The sequence below is a fragment of the Procambarus clarkii genome, chromosome 22, assembly GCF_040958095.1.
Source record: "Procambarus clarkii isolate CNS0578487 chromosome 22, FALCON_Pclarkii_2.0, whole genome shotgun sequence".
NCBI lineage: Eukaryota > Metazoa > Arthropoda > Malacostraca > Decapoda > Cambaridae > Procambarus > Procambarus clarkii.
In genome coordinates, this window is record NC_091171.1 from 7,336,098 (window position 1) to 7,358,118 (window position 22,021).

A 22,021-nucleotide genomic window follows, 5' to 3' on the forward strand; every position below is an offset into this window, starting at 1 on the left:
CAGCAAACCACTGCCCAACTGAAATTGTATATTTTCCCCGCCTCCCTCTTAAGTACGTAGGAATTAGTGATCGATGCCTATGTCAATAAATTGTCAACCACACTATCCTGGAAGTGGAAGGCGAGGAAATTATAAAATTTCAGTTGGGCAGTAGTTTGCTGCCTCTGACATCTGTCCTCTCAGATAGCTCAGGGGAAAAGCTTCCGCCGCCTTCCGAGGGGGCGGCGGTTCCAGTCTCCTAGTGCCTAAGTGAACAATCTTAGTTTATTTTAAAATTATACTTTCATTAAAGTTATCATCGAACGGAGGTATCAATGCAGTCGAGGAACTTACAAACGCAACTGGTATTGGCGACGAGATGAAAATCCTGGTGAGAGGGCGATTTAGTAAGGGGGCAAAAGGGAGTATAATAAATGGCAGAGTAAAAATGGCTACAATCAAACTGAACATTCCTTTCAAATGTAATCTACCTGTCATTGATATGCCTATATATGTACTCCACCATACAAGTATCATACACACCCATCACCAAGAAAGGTAATAAGAATCTTGCTCTTCTCAAAGCTGTCACACTTGAAACAATTCCCTCCTCTATCCAAAACCCAAGATCTCGCGAGCACTGTGTGTACACCGACGGCTCAGTCCAATCATCAGTAGGACGGATTGTAGCAGCAGCATGTAGGTTTATAGAAACAATACTTGCACACAGACTATCAGTGTCAGTTTAAACTGGCTGAACTCTACACAAACACGACTAGCAGCACTACCACTAGCTACCAATACATTAAAAACACAGGAGGGGAATAATATCTCAAAGTATGCTCTTCAAGCACTTGAAAACTTCTGCAAGATCGACATCAAGAACCTCATGATAGCAATTATAAACAACCTGATCGCTGCACAGAAAAAGTGTTTAGAATCTTGGCCTCTACCCTTAGAATCTACCATTTTTTCTGTGCATTGTCTTCTCCTACGCTCCCTTGCTATCCTCTTCTTATTCCTATTACTATCTCCTTCGGTGGTTATAATAGGAGCTACCTCGTATGGGCCAATAGGCCTTCTGCAGTTCTCATTATTACTACTATCCCCTACACCTTACTTTCCTCCTCAGCTCTCTCTTGCCTATTTATTGCCTGTCCCTACCTGTCCTCATCACAATCGACTTCAGAATGGTCCAGGACGGACCGAAACGTCGTCGTCCCTTCAACTTCTAGTGTGTGGTCTAGTCAACATAACACATACACACAGACTGTCTGTCCCTGACAGAACGAGATTTATCTAAATGTGTAGTGATTGATTATCTGGTCATTAAATGTAATCAAGTAATTATCAAAATAAGGCAGGAAGTTAACCTGGTGGGGTGAAGCATGTGGGGCACTGGGCACTGCCCAGGTGGGGTGAAGCATGTGGGGCACTAGGCACTGCCCAGGTGGGGTGAAGCATGTGGGGCACTGGGCACTGCCCAGGTGGGGTGAAGCATGTGGGGCACTAGGCACTGCCCAGGTGGGGTGAAGCATGTGGAGCACTAGGCACTGCCCAGGTGGGGTGAAGCATGTGGGGCACTAGGCACTGCCCAGGTGGGGTGAAGCATGTGGGGCACTAGGCACTGCCCAGGTGGGGTGAAGCATGTGGGGCACTGGGCACTGCCCAGGTGGGGTGAAGCATGTGGGGCACTAGGCACTGCCCAGGTGGGGTGAAGCATGTGGAGCACTAGGCACTGCCCAGGTGGGGTGAAGCATGTGGAGCACTGGGCACTGCCCAGGTGGGGTGAAGCATGTGGAGCACTAGGCACTGCCCAGGTGGGGTGAAGCATGTGGGGCACTAGGCACTGCCCAGGTGGGGTGAAGCATGTGGGGCACTGGGCACTGCCCAGGTGGGGTGAAGCATGTGGGGCACTAGGCACTGCCCAGGTGGGGTGAAGCATGTGGAGCACTAGGCACTGCCCAGGTGGGGTGAAGCATGTGGAGCACTGGGCACTGCCCAGGTGGGGTGAAGCATGTGGAGCACTAGGCACTGCCCAGGTGGGGTGAAGCATGTGGAGCACTAGGCACTGCCTAGGTGGGGTGAAGCATGTAGGGCACTGCCCAGGTGGGGTGAAGCATGTGGGGCACTGCCCAGGTGGGGTGAAGCATGTGGTGCACTGCCCAGGTGGGGTGAAGCATGTGGGGCACTGGGCACTGCCCAGGTGGGGTGAAGCATGTGGGGCACTGGGCACTGCCCAGGTGGTGTGAAGCATGTGGGGCACTGCCCAGGTGGGGTGAAGCATGTGGGGCACTGCCCAGGTGGGGTGAAGCATGTGGGGCACTGGGCACTGCCCAGGTGGGGTGAAGCATGTGGGGCACTGCACTGCCCAGGTGGGGTGAAGCAATGCAAGACATTAAGCCTCATAAATGCAAGACTATCCAGCTTGAAAGCAGCACCTGCCGTTGGAAGGTACAATGTCATGGAGGCGTTAGCTTTCGAGGTTTACCACCAACAAACCAGACAAATATTCAGTGGACACGCAAGATCTTGCTGAATCTGTGAAGTTCCGTGGTTGATATAGAATAACGTAAAATTGCAAAAATAGCCACTGCAAGTCAACAGCATGATAAACCCAATAGCAAAGTGTATTTCTTTGGATTACTTAAAATTCTGTTACTAAACGAAAACTTGCTTGAAAGTAACAATAAAAAGAAAACCCCAAGGACTTACTTGAAAATGCTTGTATATGTAAGAATACACTTTTAGCACGGGGTAAGGACACAAACTGACGCATCAAGAGGGTGGAGACAACTGGTGAAACACGGGCGGGTGGCGCCCTCACCACCGCCGCCCCTACCAACGGCAGCCTTGCACTTGCTGAGTTGTTTTAGATTTAGCTACTCTGAACGAGATGTCCATGTAGCACAGGCTATAGTGAGCCCGTAATGCACGTGAGGAAAGACGAGCCTTATATACTATACCATTATGTAGATACTTTTCCCTTTGAAGATAAGAATACTTATTTGAACGATCGATCTTAACTACTTGTCGAAAGCGGACAAACGCTTGTATGCGACTAACTGTATAGTAAAATTTATACTGGGGTTTGGGAAAAGGGGTTTATCTGGTCCAAGTCTCTGCATCGTAGCATAAATAGGAAGGGGAAAAAATATTGAATTAGGTGTCATACATTTCCCAAAATGGTCAAAAACGATTATCAAACAAAAGTGTCAACTGAAATCATGTCTATGACTCAGCTATCACAATAGCATATATATATATGCTGATATATATATATATTATAATATATATATATATATATATATCAGTTTTATTAAAAAGAAATTAAGTTAAAAATATATAATCGATTTTTTTTTCAATTTTTATTTGTTTATCGGATGATTTGCATACAACTTATACACCTGACGGCACGTAAGCCTATCTGTAAGGATGCCAAGGGGGCCAGGAAATTGGTTGATGTCAACCTCAGCCACAGATTGCAGCACCTTAGACTGTATTTGACTTATTTATTTCAAGTAACAAACGTTCATATAACTAATTTTTTATTCAATTTATTTAAAACTTATATGTAAAGTGTCTCTACAAATCTGTAAAAAGCATTTTTTCTTAAGTTCATTTATTGATTTTATAATAGCAATAAAAGTTACATTTGTATATTTTTTTTTTGGGGGGGGGACTTTGACTTTGTATTAGGAAAACTAAACTGGTTTTGGAAACTACAGATCCTTTATTATATGATGTGTCAGAATGGTTATATCTGAAACGTGTGGTTGTATACACATACTTGAAAATGCAATATTCTTTATATATATAAAAAAAAAAAAAAAAATCCTCTTTTCTATTTAGGCTGCAGTACTGAAACTTTGAACAATTGCAGCCCTTTTCATATACAACTAGTCAAAAAATATGGGTTGACATTGAACAACTTTTAATAAACTAATCTGGTCCCTTAAGTCCCCGCGGCCCGGTCCTCCTCTTTGTTATCCCATCAGGATAACAGCCGTCATACTCCCAGGTACCTATTTACTGCTAGGTGGACAGGTATCAGGGCGAAAAACTGCTCATTTATATCCGCCTCCACTGGGGGACCGAACCCGCAAACATACCTACTTATGTCCACGCATGTTGAGCGCTGTCCACTCAGCTGTCAGGCCCGTGTGAGGCATAATGCGTTGTCAAGACGTTATTCAACTAAAAAAAATATTAACTTCTGTACTTTCTATGCCTTCCAATACCATCAGATTGCAAGCCTCACTAGAGGAATAATACCAATAAAAAAAAAATCTTTACCTACATTAAAAAATAATACTATTCTCATAGTCGGTGACATTCGCCAATGGAAAAAATGAAATTTATCGTTACCAGGATGCAACTATTTACACCTCTAAGAAATGACGATGGGTGATAATTTTTGTCTGCAATTATCAAGGGAAAGGACCAAGCCATTACGACTATCACTTTGAAGGGGGGTAGGATAAATATTTGGGATGGAACGGGGGAAAAACATGGTGCCCAACCACTTGGACGGTCGGAGATTGAACACCACCTTGCATGAACACCGTTGTTCTACAGACAGGCAGCGATTGGAGGTTGGCTAGAGGTAGATTCTAATTTGATTAATCAGTCATTCTTCATCACATCGTTAATGTGGACGGATAATTAAAAAAAATTAATAAACTATACCAAATAACGCAATTGGTTTGCCTTTTTAGTGGATATGTCAAAAAGCTTTAGGTACACATTACACAATTGCGTATTAGCCCCACTAACGTATTCACAGTTTACTAAGTTTTGCCAGTGATCAACTCTGTACTTTCTCTACCAAATTGCTAATCACTGTTATATACGTGCAATGTCAAAACTTACTAGTTCCTTCTTTTCAGACTAAACATTCTGTCCATTCACCATTCAGGTTGTCAAAGGATAGTAAACTAATCACATCAAATTAAAGAATTTAATAAATGAAAAATTTGAACTTTAGAATTATTTGTTCATAGAAAAATAATCAATGTATGGCTGAAAGTATTTGTATGGCTATTCAGGAATGTGAAGCTCCAGTATCTGAAAGTGTAGTAGAAACCTAATACTGCGGTATGTAAATGAGAATAAATTTTCCTTTAATATTCATCTCCATCTTCAACATCTTCACCGTCAGCAGAGTCCATGCCCACTTCCTCATAATCCTTCTCCAGTGCTGCCAAGTCTTCACGGGCTTCAGTGAACTCTCCCTCTTCCATGCCCTCTCCCACGTACCAGTGAACAAAGGCACGCTTGGCATACATCAAGTCAAACTTGTGGTCAAGACGAGCCCATGCCTCTGCAATAGCTGTGGTGTTGGACAACATGCACACAGCACGTGACACCTTTGCTAAGTCAGCTCCTGGAACGACCGTTGGTGGCTGGTAATTAATGCCAACCTTGAAACCTGTGGGACACCAGTCAACAAACTGGATGGTTCGTTTTGTCTTAATTGAGGCAATGGCAGCATTAACATCTTTGGGCACAACATCACCCCTGTACAAGAGACAGCAGGCCATGTACTTTCCATGTCGAGGATCACACTTTACCATCTGGTTAGCCGGTTCAAAGCAGGCATTGGTGATTTCTGCCACAGAAAGCTGCTCATGGTATGCCTTCTCCGCAGAAATAACAGGAGCATAAGTTACAAGAGGGAAGTGAATTCTTGGATAAGGCACTAAATTTGTCTGGAATTCAGTCAAATCAACATTCAAGGCACCATCAAATCGGAGGGAAGCCGTAATGGAAGACACAATCTGACCAATAAGACGGTTCAGGTTTGTATACGAAGGACGTTCAATATCCAAGTTCCTGCGACAAATATCATAAATGGCTTCATTATCTACCATAAAAGCACAATCGGAGTGTTCTAGAGTTGTGTGGGTTGTCAGGATGGAGTTGTAAGGTTCAACAACAGCAGTAGCAACCTATGGGGAGGAAAAAAAGAAAACATCAGAACCTTTATATGCACAATATATGTTGATACTCAAATGGTGGCATGAAAGTACTAAACAATATATACTGCCTTCACTAATGGCTGAAAAGTATAAAACTAAAACCTAGAAGCTGCAATATAACTTCATGGTATACCAGACTAGTTATACTTAACACCTTACCCATTAAATTTCCCTAACCAAGAAACTTATTTGTTGATTTGCCAACAAATCTTAAAAATTGCCCAAAGAAATTATTGCAGCTAAAAAAAGTGAACCATGTCTTAAAAAGACTAGAACCTGACTAATCTGCAATATAATGAGACCTCATACTCAAAATATGGAGACTTTTCGAGATTTAATTCTATTCTATCTCTTATTCACGCACACATCCTTTTCTCCACCTCATATACAATACTAATTCACCATGTTAACTTTTTTGTCCCTGGTAGGAAGTATTTATTTTCTTATGCCAAGGTATAGAAAATTTGTTTATAACCAAATTAAACAATTTATGCTTCAGCAATTGCTTTTTCTCCCCATCCCATCCCAAATCTTTATTAATTCAAAGTGCTATAGTCATAATGGCTTGGCACATTCTAGAACAAATTGCCTTTTAAAGTCAATGTCTACATTGTTAGCCTAATACTATGTAAACAGGAGGTTGGGCTTTAATATCTGCCTTATGTGGGACACATGGCCCAATAACACTGATCATTCCAGTCCAGTACCAACACAGGATGGAGTCGATACCAAAACACATTTTCCAGCCATCTCAACTTGGGAGACCAACGCCCCCATACGAGGATACTTGATTTACTGTATTTTAAAGAACAAAAACTTACTTGGGGTGCTGGGTATATGGCAAATTCAAGCTTGCTCTTCTTGCCATAGTCTACAGACAGGCGTTCCATCAACAGTGAGGTGAAACCTGAACCAGTACCACCACCAAACGAATGGAAGATTAGGAAGCCCTGAAATGGAACATTGTGTTAATTAAAATCTTAACTGTTGAAAATTTGCAAAATATATAAATAAATATACAGTATAAATAAATTAAAATATACAAGATCACAATGCAGATAACCCATCGAGCCAAATCCTGTAAATTTAAATTTCCTAACCAAAATAACAAATATAATGCACATTTGTGCAGCATGTCATTAGCTTTCATTTTACCCAAAACTACTGTAGTTAGTTTCAGCCATAACTTAATTACCTAACATTCATACACCACTTGTCAAGTTCATTTTAGGGACAATCCAAAATATTCCTTATGAAGATTGTCACACTACTTGCCAATTACTTTTTCCACGTACACAAGAATGGAAACCATTAAGTGCTGACCAAGTGCTACAGAAAAGTTTTGTCAAGATGCTGTACCAAATTACACATTATAGGCAGGGAAATGGATACAAACTCCTACCTCAAGTAATTTACACAGTACTTCATAAACAATAATGAGTCCATTTACCCTTAAGGAACACAAAGTAGCCTTCACAACTGCAAGAAAAATGAGAGGTTGGATAATACACACTTTTCAAATTAAAGATGCTATACCAATGATGATACAGATTAGAGATGCTAGTGCTCTCTAAGAGTAGAATATTGTTGCACAATGACAGCCCCTTTTAAAGTTGGAGAAATTGCTGACCTGGAGAGCGTACAGAGATCCTGTTAGAATTCACCCGGTAAAACATCTAAACTATTATGACCGACTAAAATGGCCAAATCTGTATTCTCTTGAGTACAGGCTGGGGGAGACAATAATTTACACATGGAAAATAATAAGAGGAGCTGGTCCCAAACCTGTACACACAGGAGGCATGGTAGGATGTGCCTGCTGAAAAGCAGAGGTGCAATAGGTATCCTGAGAGAATTACAAACATCAGAGGCCCGAGACTGTTCAACTTGCTTCCACTATGCACAAGGGACATAATTGGCTGACCCCTCACAGTGTTTGAGAGAACTCGTGAACACCTCCAAATTATACCTATCAACCAGGCTGTGACTCATACGTCAGGCTGCGGGCAACCACATCCAACAGCCTGGTTGACCAGTCCAGCAACAAAATGATCTGGGACCGGGCCACGGGGACGCTAAGCCCCAAAACCAACACTAGGAAACCATTATCACAGTTTCCCTTAATTAAATCACTCAATGATTTAGGGGAAATGATTTGAATAAATTTTGAATTCAAAATTTTTATATCAGACATTAGGCAGTGAAGCGCCGAAGTGCTTGAAAACATACAAGAGCTACAATTTGTTATCAGACAGCATGACAACCATGTCCAACACCATTTAAAACTAGAGTAACAAGAAGCTAGCCACAATACTTACAGGACCAGTCAAGGATCTTCCTAAGCTAAATATAAAGAAAAACCGCACATGATCAAAACAAAACTAGTGAAGATCAAGTAGCTGCCAGAAGCAATGTTTAGACACCAGTTACTGATACATTGCATTTAAAGCAAGTTAAGGTCAAACTAGACCACCATTGAGTGACTTCCAAATGTACTATTTATTCATAGAGAATTAAATGTTCAAGGACAGTCCTTGAACATTTCCTTATCATAAATGATAAGGACAGGAAAGCCCAAATGTATTGAATACTCGGAGAAGTGGAACTGTGTATTGGCAACACCACTGTTGGAAGCATGACAAACTTTATAGGCCTGATAAGATAAAAAATACACAGGTACAGATTTTTTTTTTATCAAATCCAAATTTAATGAATAAAAAAAATCTGACTAAGGAGAAGAGAAGCCGTCATTCAGCTGTACACGTCAAGTGCAGCCACATCTGCACTACTACTATAAACACACAGACCACCTTCAAAAAGGACAGTTGCTGTGGAGAAATGTAAAGCAGAAAATATACCAGAAGTCAGTCAACTAATAAACTGTTGCACGTAAGGACCCAAAACACTACAACTAGACATCGATGATCATCTCAAACTGTAATAAAATTCACCAATGGTCCTTAGCCAACATGCTACCAATTTTTGTATTAATGTCCAGGAGAGCAGCCAAACATGTTACAACTTTTCTAATACGGTAAATGATTGTCAGATGTCTAGTGATAATACCCACAGAATGTTTTAGGCATTTAGAATATTACAAGATACATTAAATTTTCTGCAGACAACAGGAGCACCACTGCTCACTGTCTCGAGGTATACTGGCAGTTTCAAGGTTGTAACTAGTGAATATGGCCTTGAGCTCACTGGAGCCACCATGTTGGACTAAAAACCAAATGCTTTTTTCCTATCCATTCAGTAATAAACCCCGGAAACGCCTAGCTGGAAAAATATGCAATAACGAGGGGGAGGGGTTTCTTTAGTAAGCTGCCCATTTCCTGGGCCCTAGCAAGGCCACTAGAACTGGTGGCTCTGCTGGTAAATTCAGGGGAATTATATAAATATTTAGCGGCTAATACATACTAGTCAAGTCTTTTCAAACTGCATGCAGCAATGGGATACTCCTTCCCCCCACCCCCGTAAACATGCCAGGAACCAAAGCAATTAACACTTTCGCGCTATCTGGACGCGCCGGCGCGTCCCGTTTCGTCTAACGCTAACGCATAGTGGACATAAAGTTGAGTCCTCTTTTAAAATATTTGTATAAAATTCAATTTTTATCCGATTTACTTTGGGTTTGTTTCAAACTGCGCGCTATGAGGCTCTCTTTCTCACCACTAGGCTGCATGGTACAATAAGTTCATGAAAGGTGTGGATAACTTCGATCAAATGGTATTTTGTCCCAAACGGGTTGCAGGTGGGTGACTTTAGCCGTTTATACTGGTAATGCTTCCCCCATATCATGTATTATATGCATATGTCTGTTTAGGGAATTTTATTCCGATCAATATACAACCAAAAATAACTGTGTGCAACAAGTATAAACTTGACAAACATAACAAAAGTAAAAACATTTCGTGTGTGTTTGACGCTCACTGATATGTTCCAGCGTTGTTTTATATTTGGCGCTATTCTAACTTACGCTTTGTTGATATTTTTTACCTATGGGCACATAGAACATTCTATTGCGAACACATTGACACAAAAATGAATGACGTACATAGAAAATTAATGTCATGAGAGTGAAATAAGTATAAACTTTCAAAGCGCCGTGCGTCGTCCCGTCACCGATACCGGGTAACAATTTCACCACTTCCCACACTCTTGCGGGCGGGCCGCATCATTATTCTACGCTTATATTCATATCACCGTGTTGGGAATTTCATTGCGAGTCCATTGATACCAAAATTAACGCTGTAGAATAAGTGTGGAGGTGATTACAATCCCAAGAGTAAAAACATTTTGTTGCTGATGGGCGCTCACGGCGAGTCATCTTCGTAGTTATTTATTTGGTGCTGGTATCCCTATACGTTTCGTGACTTTTTTTACTGATGTTCTTCTAGAGAATTTTATTGCGAACACGTTGGTACCAAAATGAAATACGTAGCATGAGAACTAAGGTCAGAAGAGTAAAAAGAGTATACACATTTTTGTTTTTACGCTTAAGCGATAAAAACGCTGCGCGCACATTCGGTTGGCTGAGTGACCTTTGCGGAAAGCGCGAAAGTGTTAAGTGCCACTCACTTTAACTAAACAGACATTACAGTCTAACAAATAATTACATTACAGTCTAACAAAAAATTATTTAATTACTGTTCATTAAAGATTAAGTTTTTTTCAAGTAGTATGGTACAAGAATGGTTTAAGACTTAGTTACAACTATAACTAATAAAATTATCAAATTAATAGGCAAAATCCTAAAAACTATAATATCTACCTGAAACTATTGAGTACGCATTTAAATTACACCATTTCATTATTTAAAAAACTGATCAGCACCATTCTGCAGACCAATCCAAATAGCACTGCCCAACTCACCCCCCAACATTAAACTAATTTTACTGTATTAATTCCATCACAGGTACTATTGTGCGAGTTTCTTATTGTTCCCAAATTAGTCACTGAAACCACAACGTCTAGTAGATACGACAAATCTATTTTAGAAAACACCAGGTGCAGCCAGACCCTTCCCTTTAGAGACAGTGCTAACCATGTCAACAATGGATAGTACAGTACTAAAGTTCACCTGAAACAAAAGTTTTAGACTTTGAAGCTCAAAACCAGTCTGACTAGACAACTATATTCTCCCAATAAAAATCTTCAAGTGTGCTGCCTTGAACTTTCTGTATTAAGTGTTTTTTAGGTTATGAAAAATAAATGTAATTTTAATTCTAGACTTATAACCCATTTGTCAAACAAGTTTTTTTTAATTCAATGATTGACGTTTATTACAGTACTCTACTAGCCAATACCAACCTGGAGTCCAGTGCACTGGTCTGCTAGTTTACGGATCCGATCAAGAACCACGTCAACAATTTCTTTGCCAATGGTGTAATGTCCACGAGCATAATTATTAGCGGCATCTTCCTTTCCTGTGATAAGCTGCTCTGGATGGAAAAGCTGGCGATATACTCCGGTGCGTACTTCATCTGAAAAATGCAAGATACTGTATTACAATTCAACACTTGCCAAGTTAAAAAAGAAAAATCAATTCGGAGGACATGTACAATCATACTTTTGCTTTGTCTTCATAATGGTTTCAAATAATTTAGTGTATCATATGCTACATCTTTGCTTAAACAATAAAGTTTACTTACCAACAACCGATGGTTCAAGATCAACAAACACTGCTCTTGGGACATGTTTTCCAGATCCAGTCTCACTGAAGAAGGTATTAAATGAATCATCACCAACCCCAATGGTCTTGTCAGAGGGCATCTGGCCATCAGGCTGGATACCATGTTCTAGGCAATAAAGCTCCCAGCAAGCATTGCCCATCTGGACACCAGCCTGGCCCACATGGATGGAGATGCACTCACGCTGAAAACAAATCACGATTATAGAAAAGAACCTTGATCTAGCCAACTTTTTATCTTTAAAGGCAAATGTTCAATTAAATCCCCTTTGTCATTATTTTCATATATTTAGTTGCATAAATTTCAGTGGACCACACAACCATTTAATAAACCCCATTCAGTAAGAAATTTAATATTGCAGTAGAGTATTGCATTCAAGTCACTTTCCTAATTTAAGCTTTTGATTCATCGAATCAAATTAGGTGCATGGGGGCCACAATCAAACAAGCTCAAAAACCTGTACGAGTCATTCCAGTTCTGAACATGTAAAGTTGGCTACCCTTGGGGACATTTGATCAGCTATGAGTGACAACTAAATTAACACTTTCGCGCTATCTGGACGCGCCGGCGCGTTCGGTTTCGTCTAACGTAAACGCATAGTGGACATAAAGTTATGTCTACTTTTAAAATATTTGTATAAAATTCAATTTTTATCCGATTTACTTTGGGTTTGTTTCAAACTGCGCGCTATGAGGCTCTCTTTCTCACCACTAGGCTGCATGGTACAATAAGTTCATGAAAGGTGTGGATAACTTCGATCAAATGGTATTTTGTCCCAAACGGGTTGCAGGTGGGTGACTTTAGCCGTTTATACTGGTAATTCTTCCCCCATATCATGTATTATATGCATATGTCTGTTTAGGGAATTTTATTCCGATCAATATACAACCAAAAATAACTGTGCAACAAGTATAATCTTGACAAACATAACAAAAGTAAAAATATTTTGTGTGTGTTTGACGCTCACTGATATGTTCCAGCGTTGTTTTATGTTTGTCGCTATTCTAACTTACGCTTTGTTGATATTTTTTACCTATGGGCACATAGAACATTCTATTGCGAACACATTGACATAAAAATGAATGACGTATATAGAAAATTAATGTCATGAGAGTGAAATAAGTATAAACTTTCAAAGCGCCGTGCGTCGTCCCGTCACCGATACCGAGTAACAATTTCGCCACTTCCCACACTCTTGCGGGCGGGCTGCATCATTATTCTACGCTTATATTCATATCACCGTGTTGGGAATTTCATTGTGAGTCCATTGATACCAAAATTAACGCTGTAGAACAAGCGTGGAGGTGATTACAATCCCAAGAGTAAAAACATTTTGTTGCTGATGGGCGCTCACGGCGAGTCATCTACGTAGTTATTTATTTGGTGCTGGTATCCCTATATGTTTCGTGACTTATTTTACTAATGTTCTTCTAGAGAATTTTATTGCGAACACGTTGGTACCAAAATGAAATACGTAGCATGAGAACTAAGATCAGAAGAGTAAAAAGAGTATACACATTTTTGTTTTTACGCTTAACCCTTGCACTGCTCACCTATTTTCGGCAAAAACGTCTTGGTGCAATTGTCAAGGACATATTTTTGTTATTTTTACAAATGTTCAGGTAAATTTAATGTCAAAATGTTTCCAAAGTCAACTATTTCCATTTCAAAACACAAATAGTAATGAAAACATTAAAATATAGCCAAATTAAAAAACAATTAGCACAACTCTCTGAGCGCCTAAAGGCGCTTTGCGCAGTGCAGTGGTTAAGCGATAAAAACGCAGCGCGCACATTCGGTTGGCTGAGAGACCTTTGCGGAGAGCGCGAAAGTGTTAAGATCTATTCAAATGTTCTCTCCAAAAATCCGTAACCGTGATCCAAATTTGCAGAATACCATACACAATGTAAACTTTAAAATCCAGGCTTCTACATAATGGATCGAAGCAGCAACTACATCCACCCACTGGATTCCTCTAACCAATTTTAGATTTGAAAAGAGGGGAGGGGGAAAATTTTCAATATTAATTTTTAAGACATTCCCCCATCTATTTTTCAATAATTTTAATGGATATTTTAGTGTCAGGAAAACTAACCTGCTAAACTGTTTACAATGGGTTTTGAATGCACAATATATTAATTTTGTTTTAATAAAATTTAATACTAGATGGTGAATAGGTTGATGCAAGTGGTCTACCCTCTTATAAATCTGTACCTCTAAGTTGCAGCCCTCCACAATTCCAGTACTCGACTTATACATTAATAGGAAAAGGCTCAATGTAATGACTGGCATGTCATGTCCAGTTTTCATTTTTATTGTACTAAATTTTTAGTTTTTACTCAAAATGCACATTTATGAGATTCATCAATGTAGAAAAAAGTTCTATTACTATAAAAATTACACTTAGACAACCAACTTTGGCTTTATGCCGATCTTTAATATTACCACCTCACCTCCCCCATCTCTGACTTGGGCTAGACTGGTGTTGAATCCCAGACAGTCCAAGTGGTTGGGCAAATCCCTATCCTAACCCCTTTCAAGTGCTATAGTCGTAATGGCTAGGCGCTTTTCTCTATTAATTCCCTCCCTCCCCATACATCCACCTATATCTCCCTCCTCCCCATTTATTAGTAAATAGGTACCTAGGAGTTAAGACAGCTGCTACGGACTGCTTTCTGGGGGTGTGTAACAAAAAGGAGGCCTGGTTGAGGACCGGGCCGCAGGGACGCTAAGCCCAGAAATCGAGATAACCTCAAGAAGATCCCTCCCTCCCCATCATCCATCCCTATCCCTCCCTCCCCATCATCCATCCCTATCCCTCCTTCCTCATCATCCATCCCTCCCCATCATCCATCCCTATCCCTCCCTCCCCATCATCCATCCCTATCCCTCCCTCCCCATCATCCATCCATCCCTATCTCTCCCTCCCCATCATCCATCCATCCCTATCTCTCCCTCCCCATCATCCATCCATCCCTATCTCTCCCTCCCCATCATCCATCCATCCCTATCTCTCCCTCCCCATCATCCACTCATCCCTATCTCTCCCTCTCCATTCATCCATCCCTATCCCTCCCTCCCCATCATCCATCCCTATCCCTCCCTCCCCATCATCCATCCCTATCTCTCCCTCCCCATCATCCATCCATCCCTATCTCTCCCTCTCCATTCATCCATCCCTATCTCTCCCTCCCCATTCATCCATCCCTATCTCTCCCTCCCCATTCATCCATCCCTATCTCTTCCTCCCCATTCATCCATCCCTATCTCTCCCTCTCCATTCATCCATCCCTATCTCTCCCTCTCCATTCATCCATCCCTATCTCTCCCTCTCCATTCATCCATCCCTATCTCTCCCTCCCCATTCATCCATCCCTATCTCTCCCTCTCCATTCATCCATCCCTATCTCTCCCTCTCCATTCATCCATCCCTATCTCTCCCTCCCCATTCATCCATCCCTATCTCTCCCTCCCCATTCATCCATCCCTATCTCTCCCTCCCCATTCATCCATCCCTATCTCTCCCTCCCCATTCATCCATCCCTATCTCTCCCTCCCCATTCATCCATCCCTATCTCTCCCTCTCCATTCATCCATCCCTATCTCTCCCTCTCCATTCATCCATCCCTATCTCTCCCTCTCCATTCATCCATCCCTATCTCTCCCTCTCCATTCATCCATCCCTATCTCTCCCTCCCCATTCATCCATCCCTATCTCTCCCTCCCCATTCATCCATCCCTATCTCTCCCTCCCCATTCATCCATCCCTATCTCTCCCTCCCCATTCATCCATCCCTATCTCTCCCTCCCCATTCATCCATCCCTATCTCTCCCTCCCCATTCATCCATCCCTATCTCTCCCTCCCCATTCATCCATCCCTATCTCTCCCTCCCCATTCATCCATCCCTATCTCTCCCTCCCCATTCATCCATCCCTATCTCTCCCTCCCCATTCATCCATCCGTATCTCTCCCTCTCCATTCATCCATCCCTATCTCTCCCTCTCCATTCATCCATCCCTATCTCTCCCTCTCCATTCATCCATCCCTATCTCTCCCTCTCCATTCATCCATCCCTATCTCTCCCTCTCCATTCATCCATCCCAATCTCTCCCTCTCCATTCATCCATCCCTATCTCTCCCTCTCCATTCATCCATCCCTATCTCTCCCTCTCCATTCATCCATCCCTATCTCTCCCTCTCCATTCATCCATCCCTATCTCTCCCTCTCCATTCATCCATCCCTATCTCTCCCTCTCCATTCATCCATCCCTATCTCTCCCTCTCCATTCATCCATCCCTATCTCTCCCTCTCCATTCATCCATCCCTATCTCTCCCTCTCCATTCATCCATCCCTATCTCTCCCTCTCCATTCATCCATCCCTATCTCTCCCTCTCCATTCATCCATCCCTATCTCTCCCTCTCCATTCATCCATCCCTATCTCTCCCTCCCCATTCATCCATCCCTATCTCTTCCTCCCCATTCACCCATCCCTATCTCTTCCTCCCCATTCATCCATCCCTATCTCTTCCTCCCCATCTCCATCCATCTTAAGATCTCCTGCCATCATGGTGGTTACTCATGACTCAGGCAAGAGGCACCACAGTAGAGGGATGCTGGGTGGCAAGACGTGCCGGGGCTCGGGGAGCAGCACGCCACCATTCCCTGCCCGTTACCATAACTCCCCAACCCTACCCCACCATGCAATAACAAAAACTCTTAACCTTGAATTTGAGTAAATCAACAACAATTAGCTAACATGAAGAAGGGTGTGGCAGTGAAGCTTATCACCGCTCCGCATTAGTCTGGCTACAGCCCCGCCAAGCATGACCGGCCCTCACCTCACCACGCAGCCATTTTGTCTCATGCTCTCAACTTTCACCTCAGACGTGACTACAGCCTCCCAGGAAACCAAGTTTTGTTAAAGCCTAAAGCCTCACCATCTCCGGGCTTGGAGCATCGTGAGGGTGACGGAGCAAGAGGCGGGAGACGCGCAATTCAGGCAGGAGAGAAGCCCGTCAAGGGCCGCCGGCGACCATCATGGTGCGGCCGGCCAGGGAGGCCACACTAGGGGGGCGCCACACCAGGGAGGACAAACCTGGGGTGCTACAACTGTGGGCCGCCACAAACTTTACTCCAAACCTCACCAACACACCGGTCCTGCCATGTACAGCCCCACAGCACCCCGTCAACCCAGGAGGCCGACACCCCGGCCCGCCACACCCACCTGTTGCTCTCATCACCGTAAACACCGCCCGCCCCGCCACACACGCCTCCTCCTCCTCCACTGGCTGCTCCTAACGTAAATATTGATCTCTAAACTCACCATTTTGAAGGGATTTGGTAGGAAGACACGAGGACTCGGTCCGTCTCACAGGAGCAGCTTGGGTGTTCCCGCAATTGGATGATGGCGCCACGTTGCACGCGTATTTATAAGCTCGGGTCACGTGACGTGCGCAGAACCCGGCCCCCGGGAGTGCGCAGGTCTGGCCGGCTCCCACACCCTTCACTCAACACAAGTATATTATACCTACAACCACCTCACTCAGTCACATTAACTAACAATGTTATATGTACTTTAATATGGTGGATAGTAATATTTTTTATAAATATGCTCATACAAAATGGCAGTTGAATACATTATGGGAACGCAGGTGGTGGAGTCAAATTCAAAAAGTTCCATTATCATTCCTCATGCCTCCACACCCACCCTCTTAGGGGGATATACGGCTGGTCTTACATTTACCAGCTTTTGGTATGCTGCTGTGTTAGCCTATGTGTGCTTTGCGTCATAATTTTGTGATCCACCGTACTTACAGGCTCGTCAAATATCTTTCCTATTCTCGTAATATACTTCCTTTCCTGTCATACTAAAGTACGTATTTAATTTGGTATATACATGACTCTTTGTGTGTGTATATACACACACATAGAGCCCAATGGGCTCGAGAATCTGTACACCAGCAGATTACGTTTTTACTTTTACTGAATACTTTTTTATTATTATTTTCTACCACAGACGTGGCCACGCATTTACAATGCCAACCAGCATATATACAGTTTCTTCTATCCTCCATGGATAGGCTTAGAGATCTGATAAACATATAAGTCATTGATTTATTGAACAATTTACCACAGAAGATGATTGTAGTGATTTTAAAATGCTAAGCTAACCTACAAACATAAAAACACAGATTTACGTCTGTTCTACATAAACAGTGATCAAGGTGTCTTTTTACATAATGTCATTAATGTGCGTTTAGGAAAGTGAAATGCAATTCTGACCAGCTTCCATATACCCTGTATACAAATACACACATATATACATATATACACATATACCTACACACACACACACACACACAGAAGAAAAAGAGGTGATATGATCACTACATACAAAATAGTAACAGGAATTGATAAAATCGATAGGGGAGATTTCCTGAGACCTGGAACTTTAAGAACAAGAGGTCATAGATTTAAACTAGCTAAACACAGATGCCGAAGAAATATAAGAAAATTCACTTTCGAAAACAGAGTGGTAGACGGTTGGAACAAGTTAGGTGAGAAGGTGGTGGAGGCCAAGACCGTCAGTAGTTTCAAAGCGTTATATGACAAAGAGTGCTGGGAAGACGGGACACCACGAGCGTAGCCCTCATCCTGTAACTACACTTAGGTAATTACACACACACACACATATACAAGATGATATCATCAGCGGCATATACCAGGTTGGCTAACATAAGAACGGCCATTAGAAACTTGTGTAGGGAATCATTCAGAACATTGTATATCACATATGTCAGACCAGACCTGTAGTATGCAACTCCAGCATGGAGTCAGTATCTCGTCAAACACAAAATTAAATTGGAAAAGGTTCAGAGGTATGCCACCAGACTTTTACCTGAGCTGAGGGGTATGTGCTACGAGGATAAACTATGGGAACTAAACCTCTCGTGGCTGGAAGAGGGAAGAGTTAGGGGAGACATGATCACCACATACAAGATTCTCAGAGAAATTGATAGGGTAGGTAATGCCAGCTTATTTAACACCGGGGGCACACGCACTAGAGGACACAGGTGGAAACAGAGTACCCAGATGAGCCATAGATATATTAGAAAGAACTTTTTTAGTGTCAGAGTAGTTAACAAATGGAATGCATTAGGCAGTGATGTGGTGGAGGCTGACTCCATACACAGTTTCACATATAGATATGATAGAGCCCAATTGGCTCAGTAATCTGTATACAGGTTGATTGACTGTTGAGAGGCGGATCCTAAGAGCCGAAGCTCCACCCCCGCAAGCTCATTATATATATATATATATATATATATATATATATATATATATATATATATATATATATATATATATATATATATATATATATATATATATATATATATATATATATATATATATATATATATATATATATATATAATGCGTGTAATATGAAAAATATATGATATTAAGAAACCTCGGCTTGTTAAGCAAGTTGTCCTAACTACGCTGTTCATTATGTTGGTCCATTCCTGTATATTCCATAAGTATAAAGTTCTCATATATAACCTAGTCATTTACAGACACATGACTGAGTCGACCTATACTTTCCCAGGTATATTAGGAACAGTGCCTAATGTCTTATTTTTTTTGGCAACCTTAGGTATACAGAGCAAGCATGTGCTACTACCCTATTCTGTATGAAAGATTACACAGTGTAAATAAATAACTAGCTATAAGTTCATCGAATATTCCCATCTCACAGGATGGTTAGTCATACATGTAATCAGGAGAGATCATGATATATAAGGCTGATCTATTAGCCTCCACTATCAAAATCTGGGTACAGCACAAGAAAATCTTCCAATATTCCTGAGTGTATGAAGTAATTACAGAGCTCAAAGTACTTCATACCATTTGATCTGGTCACTGATAACAGGGCAATCACAGATATAGTGTTGGAGAGTATGTCCCAGCTCTTATTCACATAGTTTACAATTGGAATATTATTAAGCAATCATTCTAAATTATTATAGTTGCCTAAAAAGTTTCCTACGTCAACTATTTGTCACAGCGGAGAGTTTTAAAGGTCGCTCTCATCATTGTAGGTAACTAAGGGAAGGTCGCTCTTGTAATTTGAGTGCAGGTGGGATAACATATACACGCCTCGATCCACTCCGTATGTGTTGAAGGTGAGGCTGTGTAGTACCGTGCCATGCATGCTCTTACCAGGATATGTTGTCAACGGTTGCTGGACTCTAGCCACTTTATCATGCAAGTCCCTCTATTTTGACAGCATAAAGTTCAAAAGTTTATACATAATAATATTTGAAGAAATATAGGCTGGTCTCAATGTCTACGATATCCACAAAAGTACAAAACTTGCACATGATGCAGACATGTAAATTGTACATAAATAAATAAATGAACAAAAATATATAAATATATATACATATACTACTAAGGGGGGCTACCTTCGGTTGCTCCCAGGCCTCTCTCTCACCACTGCTCATCTCTCTTTCCTTCTCCCTCTTTTTCCCGTCTCCCTCCACTCACCCCTCTTCATCCTCTCTCACAGAACCCTCTCCACCTCTCTCCCCTCTCCTGTCTTTCCTCTATCCTGTCCTCTCTTCAAACATCCCCTCAGCTCACTCGGGGAGGAATAATACCAATTAAGGACACAGGAGGACTAGGGACTTGTGTATAACGCTGAAGGTCAGCCCAAAAGTATGTTTGTCGAGTATGATTAACACAAAAGAGGTGAAATTTAAAAGACAATAGTTATTGAGTTACTTAATGAGATCCTAACTATGTTTCCCCGGCAGTACCTTTTAATCTTGAGTGATAATATCAATCAGATTCTTAACACCGCGACATATATGACATCATTATATCCTTTGCTCTTGACCTGACGTGACCTGACCACTGTTAGCAACAATAGGTGTGATTTCTCAGTCTACTGACAGACACGCCTATCCTTCTTGTTACAACGTGGGTTTGGTTGGATCAAAACGAGGAGACAGGTAAAAGCTAATTACACAACTTTGATACATTCAAAAAAAAGTAATTAACAAATAATTCTAGATACAATTTTAGTACAAATTGTTCTTATTTCACAATCCTTTAGCTTTCATAAAGAGGCTTCATTCTTAGAAATTTGATATGTGCAAAACCACCATTGTTCTTCAACAAGCCAAATTTTAAATTTGTACGAACATAGAATTAAAATATTAAATTAAGAGTTTATCTCTAGTACTTTAGTTGTTCAGTGTAATTAGATGTAACCTATTCTAACTCAATAATCTCTCCTCGCAACCTTACACTAACACATATAAAATGCATTGAGCAGTTTTGTACATCTGTAGGCCTACTTACAATATTACTACAGTATAATACTTTTAATGTGTCATGAGAACAGGAAGCTATGGAACTCGATCGAACACGAACTTCATCAGTATGCGTAATATAGTCAAGGTGCACTTAATCTTTGGGGGACAGGTGTGGTAAGCAAGGCTCCATATATGGTATATTTATTCAAAAGTAGGCAAAAGAGAACCCATACAAGTAATAGGGAACAAATACTATTAAAGGTTAAGTGGGACTAAGTATTAACTCCCAGCTGGGTCTGGGCACAGGTGCCGGGATGGACAACCCAGCGGGGTTTCTTCCTGTTAAGGAATGCTGAGCATGTTGCTATCACAGTGTGTTCACTCATCAGGTAAGTGACGCTATCCAATAAATTCAGTCTTCAGGACAAAATTAATATTTCTTGTTTGAATATAGTTGTGTCTACGTATAAAATAAATTTCTCTAAAATTATTGACATTATTATTTTTGTTCCCGTTATAGTGTAACTGACATCAATATTATCATAACAGCTTTTTGCTACTAATTAAATCTAATTGTTTACTGATAATTATATAGCCCTATATAAAATGTAGTATTTTCCCCTCGTAAATTGATGTCACTATGATATTAATATTGTATATTATTAAATAAAGACAAATAAAATGTAAATCTGCTTACAAAGTGAAGCCTTGCATCTCGTCCACACTACTGTGTGACAAACACCTCTACCGGAAGCGGCATTACACCACGTTTATTTTTAGCGTGGTGAGGGTGACGTGATCTGTGGTGAGGCAAGCCACGCAGGGAGTGCTGGGGCTCTCCTCTCTGTCATCTCTCTAACATGCTACCCTCACTCCTACCCTCGAAAGGAATTATCCTCGCAAATTATTGTTATTCTTTCCAAATCTCTAAGCCATTTGGTATTAAATAATCATTTTCCTATAGTTTCAAGACTGGCGATGCATGCGCGTGACCTACTCTACAGCCTCGAAGCATTTCCGACTTTCTCCGTAAACTT

At 41.3% G+C, this 22,021-nt stretch overlaps 1 protein-coding gene across 1 annotated transcript; it reads right to left on the reverse strand.

Moving 5' to 3' along the window:
* Positions 1 to 4,925: 4,925 nt before the first annotated feature.
* On the reverse strand, positions 4,926 to 17,122 carry LOC123757245 (tubulin alpha-1 chain). The gene is made up of 5 exons (XM_045740759.2): positions 16,982 to 17,122; positions 11,615 to 11,837; positions 11,274 to 11,446; positions 6,782 to 6,910; positions 4,926 to 5,930 (listed from the first exon to the last, which is right to left on the reverse strand). Exons 1-5 carry the CDS (start codon positions 16,982 to 16,984, stop codon positions 5,103 to 5,105), a joined length of 1,356 nt encoding a protein of 451 aa, XP_045596715.1. The 5' UTR covers positions 16,985 to 17,122; the 3' UTR covers positions 4,926 to 5,102.
* Positions 17,123 to 22,021: the final 4,899 nt, after the last annotated feature.